Genomic DNA, 19,031 nt, shown 5'->3' with positions numbered 1-19,031 from the left:
GATGTTGCCGGACTACAGCTCCCATCATCCCTTACCACTTGGGGTTCACACTTGCTATCCTTACTTTAGAGAATCCTTTACAGCACCCAAGGGTCCTCATCAGATCGACCAATGTGAAGAAGGTTCCCAGAAGGTAGAAAACTGGGAAACTGTTGTTCTGTGGCAGCGTTCCCCAACCTTTGCCCTCCAGTTGTTATGTAATACAACTCCCATCAGCCCGGACTTGGTATGAACAATGGGAATTGTGCTCCAAAACACCTGGAGGACACCAAGCTTGGGGAAATTGGTCTAGGGTAGTCTGGGGTCAGTTGCTGGTCAGCCAAAGAAGCAGAGCCAGTTGTCAGTGAAGTTAACTTTTTATTTAAGGCAACAAGCAACATTCTCGGTAGGTCTTGCCCTATGGAGCCGTTGCCAGGACTGATGGTCCCCACCTTCTACCCTCTCTAAAGCTCCTCCTCTCCCAGATGTTTCCCAAGCAGTCTCAAACTGCACCTGCGCACCTCTGGTTTCTGTTTTGCCATCCTCATTATCCTGCGTGTTCTTGGAGACCAGGAAAGGGAAACTCTCTGGATTCTTCAATAGTCCATTGACCTCCCTCCTCTGTTTCAGCCTCATAGTCTGAACTGCTCTCTGTCACAGACTCTTCCTGCCCACTAAACCCTGTTGCCCCTTTGGCATCCAGCATCTCCTCCCACTCTCCTCCCCCTGACCTCTTCTCAGCATCCCATCACTAACCCCTGGGCTCTTAGCTTTCTTCCTCTGGGGTTTCCCTTGGCGGTTCCCTGGCTGGTGTCATCCAGCCAGTCCCTGGCAGATAATGGGTTCATATCCGGAGGAAGCAATTTGGACACCAGGCCTCTACTGAGGCCCTAAATTCAGGTATTGGTCTTAATATGAAACCATGGCCTAGCTAAATCATTGTTTGTTTCAAAGTTCATACCCAAACCTGCCTACAAACCAGAGATTTATTGGGGGCAGGGGGTAGCAACCAGGATCTGAAATAATGCTTTGAAGTTGGTTTACAAATCCATTCTAGCTGTGGATTCCAGTTACTGTAAGTGCAAACTCAAAACATTGAGTCAGGAAGCTCAGACCCTGCAAGCACGTAAATACAAAGCCACAATCACAACCGCTTTCAATAAGTAACTTTTAAAAAGACAAACAGAAGTACCAATTTTGCGCAGACGTTTTAAGGAACAGGAACAAAGGGACTGAGCTCCCGGTGGTATCATGCACACCCCAGGCATGTTTGACATTAAGGGAGTTGGTTGTTGTAGAAACCAAGTCCCATAGACTCATTAATTTTCAGCAGTAAGCACCATCCATCCCTCTTGTTGTTGTTTAAAAACTATGAGCTGTGCATATTACACTTATTATACAACAAAACACTCTTCCCTCTAAGCCGAAAGAGGTGGAATACGTTGTTTCGCCTCTCAGTGCTAAATGGCTTGCATTTCATATTGTTCTCACAGGAGAGGGTTTTGCTTAAATTTAAAATAGAATGAGGAGATCAGGAGTGGACTGAGAATTGTGATTCCCCTTTTTCTCAACTTCCAGTGTCAATGCATTCTGTCACAGCCCTCCTGACTCCTTCCCAAAACCAGTTCTGCCACACTTCACTCTGCTTCCTTGCCTTTACATCATTAGTTTCTTGGAACAACTTTTGTCTGTAAGATTATACTGGTTTGTGGTCTCCCAAAGAGCTCTTGCACTGCTTGAAAAAGAATTCAGTGAAACCCCACAGATTGCACATTATTGATTAAAGAGTCCACTTCAAGGCTTCCCTCTGTTACTTTCTCTAGAACCAACAGCACAGCAACATCCTGTAGTTACAGCTAACATTGCACACAAACCAGCTACCTGAATTTAAAAACCAAGAATCAAAACACTAATAACAAATAAAGTTTCTTCTTTCTCACAAAACCAATGCATGCTGCTTGATCTGCTAAACCGAACTTCATTGATTTAAGCCAGTTTGATCTCTTTGACATGAATTAGACTAAATCGTTTAAGTCCAAGTATGCCAGCTTATTTTAATTGTAAATTAGGTTAGCGTTATGAGAGATTTCCCCTTGAATACAGAAAAGTAATTTAAGTGCAGGATGTATCCTCTTCTGCGCAAGCCCCTTTGGACCGTGATTTTTGCACAGTTCCCATTTATTTTAATGGGGTATGTGCAAAAGAAGTTCCCCGTGTTTTGCGCCAAATGCCCTTTCGCTTCACAGTACACCAAAGTACTGAATTAACCACTCAGTGAATCAAAGAGTTCAGAGCAAGCACATTCCTGGACTTAAAAAAAAAAAAAAATCCACTCTCCACCTGGATTACATTTTAACCACAATTTTGGCCCAATCTGCAGCTGAAGGCATCTTTAATTCAAGTAAACAAGGTTACCTTGGAGATGATTAATGGTTCCCCATGCTCCAGTCCACCTTTCAAAGTAAATCCCCATGGCGGACCTCCTTGTAACAAAACCTCCAAATAAATGTATCTTCCTTTATGGGTTAAGTTTGCTTCCGAAGAAGAAATAATAGTCCTGTTTAAATTGTCCAGCATCCTCATGTTTATATTCTCAAGCACTCACTGAAGCCAAAAGCAGGGACTGGAAGAGTCTGGGGAGGAGGAGGAGGAGGAGGAGGAGAGAGTAGAAGATTAAAATCCCTCACGTCCATGATGAATTGCCTCAAAGTCTACAGGATCGCAGGCTGCTAGGATTGCCAGGAGGTTATGTTTTCCTTCTCAGCAGAAGTCCAGAAGGCAGAGCTCAATCTGCGCATCATTTCTATCTCAGAACTTTCAACTTTTTGGATGCAGCTTTTTGAACACGAAGCATTTCTCCGCGTGCAAACATTGGTCCCGTGGAAGATCCTTCCTTTCACCTCTTCAATCTTTCCCTTAACATTTGCAATCGGTGGCTTTTCAGCATAAAAAGGGAAAAGAAGAGACATTTAAATGCTTTGGGTAGCAAGCTCCTCAAATGCACACCAGCGCTTCATTATTATTTTTTTATATTGATTATCAGCCCTTTCTCCCCTTCTGTGAGCAATTTACCATTACAATGGCCGTTTTTTCCTCAGTTCATTGCATCCAAAGAATGAAAGCATCTCCCACCCCCTGTCTGCCAGCTCGCTTTTCTGCTAACTTCACAATTTTGTGACTTGTCAAAAGTAGCAGGGGGAAGGGAGTAAAAGCCTGGACCTTAAACAACTTGTTCTCTCGAGCTGAGGACTTGAAATAGTTTCCCAGCTGAGTTTATAAAGGGGGAAAAGAGAGCGGGCCAGGAAAACAGGAAAGGCAGGTGAAATTAATCCCTTGAAAAAATGTTAAGGAGATAGCTTAGCTCTTTTCAGCAGTTTCTCACTGCACTCGCTTGCCCGTGTTGTCATGCCTGCTGCTAAATGAGTGTTCAACTGGGGGAAGGAGGGAGAGAGAAGAAGAAAACTTGTCTGTTTTTGCCACTGCATGCCACAAAAACCTGTGTGGTGCCTCATAACTGAGGTTTCCATATTTATAAGGACCCCAGAGACTGCTGCCGTCATGGAGCTTCTTCTGCCTTCTGGGGAAAACATCACTTTGCTAATTATTTGTTGGGAAATGCTTCAGAATTTCCACTCCAATTCAATATTTGTTGGCCACAGATATGATTATGTGTTAGGCACTGGGTGATTTATGGGAGATCTCACCCCAAAACGCTCCATGGATATCATCGATTCATAGCATCACAGACCTGCAGAGTTGGAAGGGAACGTGAGAATCATCTGGTCCAACCCTCTGCAATGCAGAAATCTTTTGCCCAACGTGGGGCTCGAACCCACAACTGTGAGATTAAAAGTCTCAGGCTCTATCCCAGCATCACATGAAGCATAACGTTAAGATACCGGTATTGCCTGCAGTGACAGCAGCAAGAATATTGATGGCCCAGAAGTGGAAACAAGAGGAGCTACCTACGTTAGAAGAATGGAGAATGAAAATGATGGACTATGCAGAGCTTGACAGAATGATTGGAAGGATCCGAAATCGACGAGATCAGAGATTTACAGAAGATTGGAAAAAAATTATAGAATATATGCAAACATTAAGTGATAATCAGATAACGTCTGTAAGTTTTAATGAAGCTCTGTGAGAAGAAATGTTAGAATATTACCAAAAAATAAGGTTTAATATATAACAATAATAGAAGTATGACTTTAGGAACACAGAAGAAGTAAAATTGTGAAGGAGTTTCAGTCAGGTTGAGGGAAGTCAAAAAAGAGAAAGGGGATATAATTAAGATGTATGAAATGTATAAATTTGTATTGGAAAATGAATAAAAATATTATTTAAAAAAAGATACCGGTATTGCCGACACTGAAATACATTCAGTTCCAGCGATCTTTACACATAGCCATGTGACTGGGAGCGGCCACCGAGACCACATAACCACATAACACTGGTCTTGAAAGACCTACACTGGCTCCCAGTACATTTCCAAGCACAATTGAAAGTGTTGGTGCTGACAAGACAGAAGTACTGTTTTGGGGGAACAGGAGGTGGGCGGGTGTGGAGGACTCCCTGGTCCTGAATGGTCCTGAATGGTAACTGTGCCCCTGAAGGACCAGGTGTGCAGCCTGGGAGTCATTTTGGACTCACAGCTGTCCATGGAGGCACAGGTTAATTCTGTGTCCAGGGCAGCTGTTTATCAGCTCCATCTGGTACACAGGCTGAGATCCTACCTGCCTGCGGACTGTCTCGCCAGAGTGGTGCATGCTCTGGTTATCTCTTGCTTGGACTACTACAATGCGCTCTATGTGGGGCTACCTTTGAAGGTGACCCGGAAACTACAACTAATCCAGAATGCGGCAGCTAGACTGGTGACTGGGGGCGACCGCCAAGACCATATAACACCAGTCTTGAAAGACCTATATTCGCTCCCAGTACGTTTCCGAGCACAATTCAAAGTGTTGGTGTTGGTGCTGACCTTTAAAGCCCTAAACGGCCTCTGTCCAGTATATCTGAAGAAGCGCCTCCACCCCCATCGTTCTACCCGGACACTGAGGTCCAGTGCTGAGGGCCTTCTGGCGGTTCCCTTGCTGCGAGAAGCAAAGCTAGAGGGAACCAGGCAGAGGGCCTTCTTGGTAGTGGCACCCGCCCTGTGGAACACCCTCCCACCAGATGTCAAAGAGAAAAACAACTACCAGACTTTTAGAAGACATCTGAAGGCAGCCCTGTTTAGGGAAGCTTTCAATGTTTAATGCAGTAGACTGTTGTATTTTAATATTCTGTTGGAAGCTGCCCAGAGTGGCTGAGGAAATCCATCCAGAAGGGTGGGGTATAAATACTATATTATTATTATTATTATTATTATTATTATTATTATTATTATTACCATTTCTTAAGCACCTCCTTATCCTGACCCTCAGAGCTCCTCTAAAAAAGCAACCACCACAAAACTCAACATACACCAGCAAATACCACTTCAGGGAATCTATATCCTGAGATTCTTACAGGGGGTTGTTCTAGATCAGGGGTGGCCAGCTCCCAAGAGGCAGTGATCTACCCCCATTTTGGGGGGGTTCAGGTCAAAGTTGTTGAGCTTCTGTGTGGGGAGCCAGTGATCTACCAGTGATCTACCACAGATGTCCAGTGATCTGCCGGTAGATCACGATCTACCTGTTGGACGCGCCTGGTCTAGATGACCCATGGGATCCCTTCCAACTCTACAATTCAACGGAAAATCAAAGGAGAAGCTCCCAACTTCAATATGAATGGAGTACTTTCTTAAAATTGTTTTTTTACAGGGCCATTAAAGGGCCCCCTGTTACCTTGTGGTCATTTCTGCTCATCCTCCAAACTCCTTCCCCTGCTATTGCTGGCTTAACTTCTGTTATGTACTGAGTTGAATAGGATCCAAAAGGCAGCAGTCTGATTGGTCCTAGAACAATAGGATTCAGAATGCAGCAGTCTGATTGGCCCTAGAACAATAGGATTCAGAATGCAGCAGTCTGATTGGTCCACAGGAGCCACCCAATCCAGCTCCAGGTGGAAGTGAATCCACAACCTGATTGGCCTACAGGTGAATTAGCCAATCACGTGGGGCCCATTGTGTAAATAATGTACAGTGGTGCCCCGCAAGACGAATGCCTCGCAAGACGGAAAACCCGCTAGACGAAAGGGTTTTCCGTTTTGGAGGCGCTTCGCTAAACGAATTTCTGTATGGGGTTGCTTCGCAAGACAAAAAAATCTTGCGAGTTCCCGCTGGGTTTTTTCTCTTTCCCCACCCTTTTCCTAAGCCGCTAAGCCGCTTATCAGCTGTTCCGCTGATAAGCCGCTTCTCAGCTGATCGCTAAAAGCCGCTAGACCGCTAATAGCGCTAATCCGCTAAGCTGTCAATGGGCTTGCTTCGCAAGACGAAAAAACCACTAGACGAAGAGAATCACGGAACGGATTCTTTTCGTCTTGCGAGGCACCACTGTACTTTATATAAAGCAGACATTCTGGGGGAACTTCCATTCCTCCTCACCACTATGAGCTGAATAAAGAGCATGAAATCCACTCTCGACTCTGAGTCTATTTCAACTTCTGAGCTACATACATAGAACTGCAAAGAGTCCTGCTATTTTCTCAAAAAAGGAAAGGCCCCTTGTTGTCAATTTTGGGCAGAACAATCCCCATCCACCGCAGTTAAGATGTGGAAGAGGTGCCCTTCTTCAGCCTGGCTTTGCCACCAGGAAGCTTCCGCTGTGATGGAGGTCCCCACTGAACCAGGGGTGTTTCGGGAGCAGAGGCGGGCTGGTGACAAATGCTAGATCTTACGATGGCCCAGCTACTGCCAATGGATCTGGTCCAGGGTAAGAAACTTAAATCTATTAAGCTCATTGTTATGTACTGAGTTGAATAGGATCCAAAATGCAGCAGTCTGATTGGTCCTAGAACAATAGGACTCAGAATGCAGCAGTCTGATTGGTCCTAGAATAATAGGATCCAGAATGCAGCAGTCTGATTGGTCCACAGGAGCCACCCAATCCAGCTCCAGGTGGAAGGGAATCTGATTGGCCTACAGGAGAATCCCGGAATTAGCCTATCAGGTGGGGCCCATTGTGTAAATAATGTATATAAGGCAGACATTCTGGGGGAACTTCCATTCCTCCTCACCACTATGAGCTGAATAAAGAGCATGAAATCCACTCTCGACTCCGGGTATATTTCACTGATCAACAAACCTAGGTTACGGTTGCCACTATTAACTTGGATCAAACACCACAATGGAATGTCTAGCAGTCTTTTATTTTTTTAATCAGTGAAATTTATTATTCTTCATTTCTATAACGTTCTATATTTTAAAGAAAAAATCTCAAAGCGGTTCACAACACATTAAAGAATCAAATCCAGAATAATAATAAAAAATCAATGTTCAAGGAGAATATTTCAGATCCTTTTCTAAGTGACATTTTGCTTTCCCCATTATTATTTTTACCTATTTCAACACGGAGGAAGGGGACTGTTTTTGGTCACCCTATATCCATTTTTTATTTTCCTTTTATTTTATAATCATTAATATTTATCATTATTAATTGGAAATACATTTTATTATCAAGCACCCATCTCATAGGAACAGATCTTTACCAGCTGGTTTCTGTATTGCATTTTTTTATATGTGCTCTGGTTGTTGTTTTAAAATGTGGATAGATTGTTGTTGTTGCTTTAATAATTGTTTCTATGTGTTTTTATTGCATTTTAAATCATAGTAATACCTTATTGTTTCTCTCTAGAAAGGGATGGATGAGATTTATTTTATGAAATTCTTATCATGTTCTTGTACTGCTAAGCCATGGAACACGCTTCCATCTTTGATCATAAATATTTCAGTTTAAGATTGTGTATCGTCAAAGTTTTCCCCAGTTCCATAAAATGCAAGACAGTGATGAGCTTCTTCAGCAAAGTGCGACAAGATATTTTTTTAGTGCCATGAAATCCACAAGTCAAATACCAAGCTGAAACTCCTTGTAAAATAAGTTCCTCTTTCAGAGAATAATATGTAACACTTGAGATGTTCAAAAAGTAAGAAGTGGTGACAGTATTTGCAGCGGTTTCTCATTTCAGCTTCCCATACGACAGGATTGAAGATGATATGACAAATACCTTTTCCTTAAGGGGTTTCAAGCATATACTGTATATAAGCACCTTATTCCTGCTATTCAAATTAACACAATTACTTAATCTAACTGTATTTTGCCTTCTCTGTCGCTGCACTTTCAGGATCTGAAAAATAACCCTCTTAGCTGTAGACTGAATACGATCAGTTTCTGTTACAAGCAAAGCATCAAGAGAGATAAGTCTGCTACAATTAATGCTTGGCTGCATGCTTGATAGAACAGCTCTCCCCAACCATAAACATGAAAAATCTATGAGCTTTCAAATGTGGTTTGACGCCAGTTGTCATCAGCCTTAGATGGTATGGTGCATGGGTAGGCAAATTAAGGCCCGGGGGCCTGATCCCGCCCAATCGCCTTCTAAATCCAGCCTGCGGACGTTCCAGGAATCAGCGTGGGTTTTGTGTGTGTGTGTGTGTGTGTGTTTTCAAAATTTTTATTAATTTCCCAAAGAACACTGTCCAACCATCTCGTCCTCTGTCGTCCCCTTCTCCTTGTGCCCTCTATCTTTCCCAACATCAGGGTCTTTTCCAGGGAGTCTTTTCTTCTCATGAGGTGGCCAAAGTATTGGAGTCTCAGCTTCAGGATCTGTCCTTCCAGTGAGCACTCAGGGCTGATTTCCTTAAGAATGAACCCAAAACCACTATTCTTCTAAAATTAACTTAATCACTTAACATCATCATATTTTCCTTTCCAATTCAGTATTAAACATATTAATTCATCCAATTACCTAGTTATGTCCTAAGCCTATCTGTTATTTGCAAACTTCTCCAATTAATTTAACTTAACATATTTATCTAAATAGTCTTTAAATTTCGTCCATTCTTCCTGATCTTCCACTGTTGGTACTTCTTGTGTTTTCCAATTCTTAGCTAATAAAATTTAAGCAGCAGTTGTGGCATACAAAAATAATTTAACATCCTTCTTGGGCAATTCCAAACCTGTTATTCCAAGAAGTTTCTTACTGAATATATCTTACTGAATGTATATTTCAACATTTTTTTCCAGTTTATTATAAATCTTCTCCCAGAAGTCTTTCACCTTGGGGCAGGTCCACCACATGTGATAAAAAGTACTCTCTTTATCTTTACATTTCCAACATAAATTATCACTGTTATAGTAAATCTTTGCTAATTTTAGGAATCAGCATGTTTTTACATGAGCAGAATGTGTTCTTTTATTTAAAATGCATCTCTGGGTTATTTGTGGGTGTTATGTACTGAGTTAAATAGGATCCAAAATCCCTGACAACTGGTCCTGCTAGCTAGAGATGATGGGAGTTGTAGTCCCAAAACAGCTGGAGGGCCAAGTTTGGTCATCACTGCCTTATACTATATCCCTCAACTAGAAGTTAATACCTAGAAAGTAGTTAAAAATAAAAGCCACCAAGTGTCAGTAGAGGATCAAGTTCCAATATTTATTTATTTTCTTTCCTTTCCTTTCCATTCCATTCCATTCGCAGTCTGCTTCCTATGAAACATAGCACAGCAATTCTCTAGTGTCTCCTTCAAGGATTCTGGGGTTTGCTTCTATTAGGTCAGGGATGCACCGAGAATCCAATATTTATGCAAAAGTGTCGGCTAAGATCTATTATAGTAGGTTTTTCCATCCATGGACTTTCTATAGATGTACTCAAGTGTTTATGTTCCTTTTTAATAAGCAAATAAATTTTAAAAATCCAAAAATTATTGTAATTCTGACATATATCAAAGTGGGTATTAGTAGCTTTGGAATTAATCCACTCAAAAATTTTCCTCCAAAACTCTTGCTTCTCCCCTCCAACTGCAATATACCGTATTGGCCCGAATATAAGCCGCACCCGAATATAAGCCGCACCTTTAAAATTGGAAGGGGAAAAAGAAAAAAAAAGAAAAAATACCTGAATATAAGCCACTCTATTCCTTGCTGCTCCTGGCCGTGAATATAAGCCGCACTTTAACTTCTCAAGGTTGGAATTTGGGGGGGAAGTGAGGCTTATATTCAGGCCAATGTGGTATATACCAGATCACATTACATATGGATTCTTCAAAGAATGAGCAATTCTCTTTTCATATGTATTCCATTTATAAATTGGGCATCACTACAGCCAGAGGCTACACCCAACTGCTACATCTTTTTCTTCATTTTGCTCCCCACCCCTTTTGTCAAACAAGAAATACCGTATTGTTTGCACCATAACACTCACTTTTTTCCTCCTAGAAAGTAAGGGGAAATGTCTGTGCGTGCTATGGAGCGAATGCCTGCGGGTGGCGGGGGGGATCTGCTGCAGTCGTGAGCAGAGGATCCATGGTTCCCCTTCCTTCCCTCCTCCATGGTTACAAAGCATGAATCCACATGGATCCTCAGGATTTTTGCATTGGGCTACTCCAAACTCACTGTCAGATCACATGTCTGTGGCCACAGCATGAGCCACAAAAATCATATATCCACTATTTTGTTTAGAATATTTTTTTTCTTGTTTTCCTCCTCTAAAAACTACGTGCGTGTTATGGTCTGGTGCGTGTTATAGAGCGAAAAATACGGTAGTTCCTGTACAAAACTATTTCTGTCACCAAGAGGGGGAAAAATAGGTTGCAGGATGTCTTTCTGGTTTCCTTCTTCCTAGGATGTAGAGTCATGAGGTAATACTAGTATAGAGTTATTGTACATCTATTGTTATTAAAGTGTCACTATCATCCGCTTCTATTACGTTACTCTTATTTATAGTCCATGGAATCTCGTATGTAAGAGGGAATCAAAGGAACAAAATGGCTTACAAAGTTAATCCACAAACGTAGAAAAAATGCTAAAGAATGAAATTGTACCCTGAGGTACTTATTCCCTTTATGGATTTTAGGTAGGATGTAAAAGAAAAGAAAGAAAGAGTCTTATTGGAAATTTATTATGCAAATATATTTGTTTCTCCTTTGTGATTTTCCTGAAATTCAGTCCTTCTTCTAAAACAATTTGCAGGATTTACTGGACCTACGTGATATGCTGGCTGACTTCTAAATGACATTTAACTTCATTGTCAAAACAGGAGTGGTTTACCACAGCTTCCTCTGCTGTGACTAAGCTTGAACAATGTGATAATCCTCATGATTTAAATCAGACCAAGGATGTGCTGCTGAGAGCTATGCACATCAACTCTTGTAAGTTGTTACCAATCCGTCTGTTCGATACTAATTCTAATACGAATCAAACCGTCCAATTTTGTTGAAAAGTCCTTACTGACCAAATTCTTGCAGCTGATAGTTATTTATATCTAGTAATTTCATCCGTGCGGGTTTTGTGCTTGCAAGTTTTCCATTGGCATCTGGTTGGCCACTGTGAAAACAGGATGGCAGAAGCAAAAATGGGCGTGCAATGGACTCCGACATTTACATCGTAGGCTACATTCCAAAAGGTTTCTACACACAGAGCTGCACTTCTCTATCCAGGCAACCAAGAAGGATTATCATAGTCAAGGACATATCCTAGCCAGGCAAAAATGATTGAGGTGGGTTAGTGAAGGACATTGCTTGGGGAGAGGAAATAGCCTATGTGGAGTCCTGAAAACTAAACAGAAAAGCGTGGAGGGCGACATTTGACGTTTAGGCCTGAGGTTCCCTGCTGCTGAAGATGCTTCAGCAATAAATTCAGGATCCTCCAGGGGTGGACAATGTTGTGTATTGAGTCAAAGGATTTTATATCTGTATTATTGTAGGGACGCAGGTGGCGCTGTGGGTTAAAGCCTCAGCGCCTAGGACTTGCCGATCGAAAGGTCGGCGGTTCGAATCCCTGCGGCGGGGTGCGCTCCCGCTGCTCGGTCCCAGCGCCTGCCAACCTAGCAGTTCGAAAGCACCTCCGGGTGCAAGTAGATAAATAGGGACCGCTTACCAGCGGGAAGGTAAACGGCGTTTCCGTGTGCGGCTCTGGCTCGCCAGAGCAGCGATGTCACGCTGGCCACGTGACCCGGAAGTGTCTCCGGACAGCGCTGGCCCCTGGCCTCTTAAGTGAGATGGGCGCACAACCCCAGAGTCTGTCAAGACTGGCCCGTACGGGCAGGGGTACCTTTACCTTTACCTATCTGTATTATTATTGTCTGTATTTGCATTAGGGTAAAGTAACTGCCTTTTGGTTCCAGAGGGTACAGCTACTATTGGTTCATTTAAGCTGCTGTATTTGGATCCTCTGTCTTATTGGTTTCCTCCAAAAGGCAGGACTGTGATTGCCTGATATTGTTCCCTCCAAAATGTATCCTTTCTAGCTAGTTCCCTGTCCCTATAAATGTAGCTCTCCCCTCCTCAGGTCTTCAGTCTTGTTGCTTTAATAAAGAAGTGTTACTAGAGAACTGTCTCCAGCATATTATGTCAAGAGAGCTGAAATCACAAACCCCACGTCACAACAGACAACTCCCAAGAGACTGCGATCTACTCACAGAGTTAAAAACTGGCAGTCATCTACCTTTTGGGGGGTTCAGGTCATGGCTGTTGTGCTTTTTTAAAGAAGGAAAGCCCCGTTTTGAGGGTGTGCAGGGTAAATGAGCTTTTTTTAGGGGAGCAAAAGTTGTTGAGCTTCTTTTTTGGGGGGGAGAACCAGTGATCTACCACAGACGTCCAGTGATCTACCGACGGTAGATCATGATCTACCTGTTGGACATGCCTGCGAGAGGCTTACAACATTATGTAAACTCCGGATTTCACAGAGACATTCCTGGAATTATGAAAGTCGCCCCAGCTTCTGAGCTGAACCTGGAATGTCCTTATTTCACCCGCCAGTGCTGCTGCCACCAAGCTGGGGGGGGGGGGGAGGGTGAGCCAGAGCTTGTCCCAAGCAGTGGTGGCTGCAGTGGAGCATCCCATTGCCCTTGGACTTTACTGCCTATAAAACCCAATTGAGAGAATGGATCCTGATCAAAACCTGGAAGGAGTCAAAGTTGCAGCCCACCTGTGAAAAGCCTTCTGAATAAAGATTCTGGATGTGGTGTCCGAGCCAGTGGGGGGGTTGGATTTTACATTGCAATAGGCAGACGCGATAGGTGTGAACTTCAGCAACTTTGCCCAGACTTTATTATTTCAAAGGGGTCCAGGACTTAAGTCCTGGGGACCAGCATTTATATCTCATGGGGGGGGGGTAAGAAATGTCCCTACTTTCATCTAAGTAATGTTGGAGAGTATGCAGTTTACAAATTAGTACTCCACCTCTTCAGATCAGCTTGGTAGTTCTTTTCCTATTCATGGATATTTTCCTTGCTGGAGTACTAAGTTGGGAGCTATCTCCTATCTGACTGTTTTACTTTCAATGCCATCCTGAACATGTTGGTTTATAAGCAGCCGAGGCACTTTTCTTATTCGCCTTTGCATTTCTTAGTTTGGACTTACTGTAAGTTATTATAAGTTTAAGTTAAATCTGCTGCAACTGGATTTCTTATGGTTAGTGCCAATCCTGAATGTACTGGATATGTGACCATTATGCTCATTTGCCTTCACTAGCAGTAAAGTTCTGCTGAATGAAATACAATTGCCTCTGATCTATTGCCTCTGATCCACCAGCATTACGCTCACTTACGGACTCATTGTTAAAACCGTGTTTATGGAAGACAATCTTACTCGGCTACAAGTGATTGCCAAAGAAAATGAAGAAGATGCTTGCGAAACATGCACCACTTATAAACGCCATTTCCAACTCCTCAAAAGATTCCATCAACGGTGTATCTGAAAAATTTTGCACATCACTTGGGAAGACAGGCGAACTAAAGCCAGTATAGCGGAAGAAGCAAAGATCACCTGTGTTGAAGCAATGATTCATCAACATCAACTTGGTTGGACTGGTCATGTTGTGTGGATGCCTGATGATCGTCTTCCAAAGCAACTATTCTATTCCAAACTTAAAAATGGAAAGCATAATGCTCGTGGTCAGCAAAAGAGGTTTAAAGACTGTGATATGGAAGGAGGGGGGGTACCTTTCCTCACTCCTCCTCCTCTTTAGTAAAGGGCCCGAGGCGATGACCTCGACGGCGCCCAGCTCTGCCGTGACTCGAACCCCCACACTGTTGCACAAGCACCACACTATACCCTTGACTTTATAAATAATATCTTTTCCTTCTACATATATCCTTTCCTTCTATATACGGGCGAAATAAGCCTTTCCTTCTTAAGTCTTGTTCGCCCTATTTCTAACGAGTAGACCGTATCGTACTGTTTTCCCCATTGACTATAATGGCTGCGCCTTAGCCCATCAAGAACGTGCATTCCCCTGCAGGAGCTAGCTCAGGGAGTTCTTGCACGCCTCATTTAACCTCCTGACAAGTTGTTGACGGCTCCCCACTGCTAGAACAATGGAACCGAAACTAGCGACCTCGTAAAACTGTCAAAGTCCTGTTACATTGTATCCATTTGTTTCCGCTTTTAATATACAATACACACTTGAGCGGCAAGGAGCCGAAAACTTCAGAAAATAATATAAAATCAGCCAAAGCTTCGATCTTCTCCATTTTAACGTCATTCTACTCGATTCCCTCCGGACTCCATGATGCTACTCCCAGCGCCATAATCCTCAAACCGACAGGTCACGTACCCAGGAAAACCTTAATCCTGTCAGATGGTCCAGTCAAGCCCTTCCTCTGGGCAATGCTAGGTAATGGGCAATGCATAGCTGTGCCATTGTCTTGCCATCACCTGTACTCAGGAAACGTTTATGCATATCTCTATTACTCTATGTAATCCCTACCTTACTGAAGTGCTGATCTATGCAATCTCTACCCTGCCTACCTTACTGAAGTGATGATCTATGCAACCTCTACCCTGCCTACCTTACTGAAGTGATGATCTATGTAATCCCTACCTTACTGAAGTGATGATCTGTGTAATCCCACCTCTTGTGATGTATTCGTGACGTTTTCTGCACTGTATTCTGGGACCTGGAGGGAACTTTTAAAAGTTTATGTCGCCCCACTCTCGGGGTTCAACCCCATCTTGAACCTATTGTGCAATAAACTTGGATCTCCGCATCTTGCTCCGTCTCCGGCTGAACTCATTTCCTCCGCTAGGACCCGCGGACTCCGTCCGACAAGCTGGGTGGCAGGGCAACTCCGCACCCGGAATTTACCGTAACAACTGTCTCAAGGCAAATCTAAAAAAAAGTAGTATAAACACTGACAACTGGGAAACACTGGCCTGCAAGTGCTCCAATTGGAGAACAGCCTTTACCAAAGGCATCGTGGGTTTTGAAGACACTCAAACTCAGGATTAAAGGGAGAAACGTGCTAAGAGGAGGGCACGCTTGGCAAACCCACACCATGATCAACTCCCACCCGGAAACATGTGTCCCCACTGTGGAAGGACGTGTGGATCCAAAATTGGCCTCCACAGTCACTTATGGACTCACTGTTAAAACTGTGTTTATGGAAGAAGAAGGAGAGTTTGGATTTGATATCCTGCTTTATCGTTACCTGAAGGAGTCTCTAAGTGGCTAACATTCTCCTTTCCCTTCCTCCCCCACAACAAATGCTCTGTGAGGTGAGTGAGGCTGAGAGACTTCAGAGAAGTGTGACTAGCCCAAGGTCACCCAGCAGCTGCATGTGGAGGAGCAGGGAAGCGAACCCAGTTCACCAGATTATGAGTCCACCGCTCTTAATCACTACACCACACTTACAATCTTACTCAGCTATGAGTGATCGCCAAAGAAGAAGATAAGAGAACAAGGGAGGTGATTTCCAGGGAAAATAGCACTAGCAGAGACATCACCTTGCCAACAAAGGTCCGTATAGTTAAAGCTCTGGTTTTCTCATTAGTGATGTATGGAAGTAAGAGCTGGACCATAAAGAAGGCTGATCGCCGAAGAATTTATGCTTTTGAATTATGGTGCTGGAGGAGACTCTTGAGAGTCCCATGGACTGCAAGAAGAACAAACCTCTCCATTCTTAAGGAAATCAGCCCTGAGTGCTCACTGGAAGGACAGATCCTGAAGCTGAGGCTCCAATACTTTGGCCATCTCATGAAAAGAGAAGACTCCCTGGAAAAGACCCTGATGTTGGGAAAGATGGAGGGCACAAGGAGAAGGGGACAACAGAGGACGAGATGGTTGGACAGTGTTCTTGAAGCTACCAGCATGAGTTTGACCAAACTGCGGGAGGCAGTGGAAGACAGGAGTGCCTGGCGTGCTCTGGTCCATGGGGTCACGAAGAGTTGGACACGTGTTGTAAATAAAAATATGCCCTTTTCCCTTATGGGGTATCCAAGAGCCCATATAGAGTCCTTACATAGGTTCCCTATTGGTAGGAGGCCAACCAGAGAATATTGAGAAGCAAAGCAGCTAGTAAGCTTGATCTTTATTGATCTGTTGCAACAGGGTACTCCCCTCACACGCAGGAGAGGAGGATGACCCCCAAAATTGCTGTGCAAGGGCTTATAAAGACTTTTGAAATTCCCATCCTGTAGATCAAGACCACCCCCAGAAACATTATGCATTCATCACAGAAGGGGTGTAACCTAAGACCACCCCTCAGATAAGGCGATCTAAAACAGAACATTTGCATGTTGTTTTCTCCTGTCGCTTTGTTTATTTCCTGTCTGGCAGGTTATTTGATTGGATTTCTTGGGGAGCCTGGGCAGTCTTTTGTAATGATAAGGCTCACACCCTTATTCAAACACAGATTAAGACAGGATTTGTGAAGGAAGAAACAATGGGGAGGCTTTTCCATTTTGACCATGCAGAGAAACATTTACTCAGTTTAGGAATCAAAATGGTTCCAAGTTGGCTTTCCTGTGCTGATCTATGTACGTGTGGTTATGAACGTTGCCATATATCTAAGACCATAAAATTCCTATCACACACGACTAAATGACTAAACAACAACAACAAATACTTGTTCAACAATGAAAAAGGGGGGAAATCCTTTCAGAGAAAGATGTTTGGACAAGGCAGGCTAGTGGCAGTTGGGGGGCTGTTTTTTATTATTTTCCCATCGGCTGTTCTTCTGTCTGTGGTGAGGGATGTGATAGGAATTTTATGGACTTAGATATATGGTAATGTTCATAAGCGTACCAACCAAGAACGTACATAGATCAGCACAGGAAGACCAACCTGGAACCATTTTGATTCCTAAACTGAGCAAATGTTTTCTCTGCAAGGTCAAAGTGGGAAACTTCCCATTGTCTCCTTCCTCACAAATCCTGTGTTAAGGGCACATTTAAGATATGAATAGGGTGTGAGCCTGTGACCTGGCCCAGGAACTAAGTATTTATCAGTTACAGATAGGTAGCCGTGTTGGTCTGCCATAGTCAAAACAAAATAAAAAAATTCCTTCCAGTAGCACCTTAAAGACCAACTAAGTTAGTTCTTGGTATGAGCTTTCGTGTGCATGCACACTTCTTCAGATACACTGAAACAGAAGTCACCACATACTGTATGCTGCCACATACACCCGGACAACACCATTACTGGCCCCAACAACATCACACATACCATCTCGGGACTATTTAATTGCTCATCGTCTAACATTGTGTATGCCATCAAATGCCAACAGTGTCCTTCAGCTCTCTATATTGGACAAACAGGCCAAACCTTACGCCAAAGAATAAACGGACATAAATCTGACATCAGGAATCACAAGACAGAGAAACCAGTAGGAGAACACTTCAATCTCCCAGGACATTCTATACAAGATCTCAAAGTAGCTGTTCTATTACAAAGGAATTTCAGAAATAGACTGGAAAGAGAAGCTGCTGAATTGCAACTTATTACCAAACTTAAAACCATGGAGAGACCTGGTCTGAACAAAGACATTGGATTCTTATCTCATTATACATCACAAAGCCATTTTTCACCTTCTCACCCCTTGCTTTTTCCTGTAAGACCTATTGCAGTCGTTAAGAGTCGTCAACAGGCTCATCACAGCTATCTGCCAATCACCCAATCCCACCACCCTTCTGAGTAATACCCCTCCCCACCTTCTCACTATATAGAAGGGTCTGGTGACTTCTGTTTCAGTGTATCTGAAGAAGTGTGCATGCACACGAAAGCTCATACCTAGAACTAACTTAGTTGGTCTTTAAGGTGCTACTAGAAGGAATTTTTAAATTTTGTTTTAAGTATTTATCATTACAAAAGACTAGCCAGGCTCCCCAGGAAATCCAATCAAGTAACCTGCCAGACAGGAGATAAACAATGACAGGAAAAAAAACAACATTCAAATTTCTGTTTAGACCGCCTTTTTTGTGATGTAGGTGTGATATATCTGAGGGGTGGTCTTGATCTAAAGGTAAAAAGGTAAAGGTACCCCTGCCCATACGGGCCAGTCTTGACAGACTCTGGGGTTGTGCGCCCATCTCACTTAAGAGGCCAGGGGCCAGCGCTGTCCGGAGACACTTCCGGGTCACGTGGCCAGCGTGACATCGCTGCTCTGGCGAGCCAGAGCCGCACACGGAAACGCCGTTTACCTTCCCGCTGGTAAGCGGTCCCTATTTATCTACTTGCACCCGGAGGTGCTTTCGAACTGCTAGGTTGGCAGGCGCTGGGACCGAGCAGCGGGAGCGCACCCCGCCGCAGGGATTCGAACCGCCGACCTTTCGATCGGCAAGCCCTAGGCGCTGAGGCTTTAACCCACAGCGCCACCTGCGTCCCTGGTCTTGATCTACAGGGTGGCAATTTCAAAAGTCTTTATAAGGCCTTGCACACCATTTTTCTGGGTCCTCCTCCTCTCCTGCGTGTGAGGGGAGCACCCTGTTGCAACAGATCAGTAAAGATCAAGCTTTCTAGCTGCTTTGCTTCTCAATATTCTCTGGTTGGCCTCTGTTATCTTCTCCTACCAATAGGGAACCTATGTAAGGACTCTATATGGGCTCTTGGATACCCCATAAGGGAAAAGGGCATTTTTTGTTTACAACAGGGACAATTAAAAAAAAAAAAAAAAGCTCCTGTCTGAATAAGAAGGGGGGAACT

General features: G+C 43.5%; 1 protein-coding gene across 1 annotated transcript in view; it reads right to left on the bottom strand.

Moving 5' to 3' along the window:
• The window catches only part of SHROOM3 (shroom family member 3), a 230,726-nt gene extending 227,699 nt beyond the window's left edge, over window positions 1-3,027 (bottom strand). Inside the window, exon 1 of the mRNA XM_079990672.1 lies at window positions 2,395-3,027. Coding sequence (XP_079846798.1) covers window positions 2,395-2,562 — 168 coding nt within the window. The 5' untranslated portion in view covers window positions 2,563-3,027. The remainder of the gene's footprint in view (window positions 1-2,394) is intronic.
• Between the last annotated feature and the right edge of the window lie 16,004 nt (window positions 3,028-19,031).

This window comes from Podarcis cretensis (genome assembly GCF_951804945.1).
Source record: "Podarcis cretensis genome assembly, chromosome: 9".
In the NCBI taxonomy this organism is placed as follows: Eukaryota; Metazoa; Chordata; class Lepidosauria; order Squamata; family Lacertidae; genus Podarcis; species Podarcis cretensis.
This window is presented reverse-complemented; position numbering and strand designations above follow the sequence as displayed.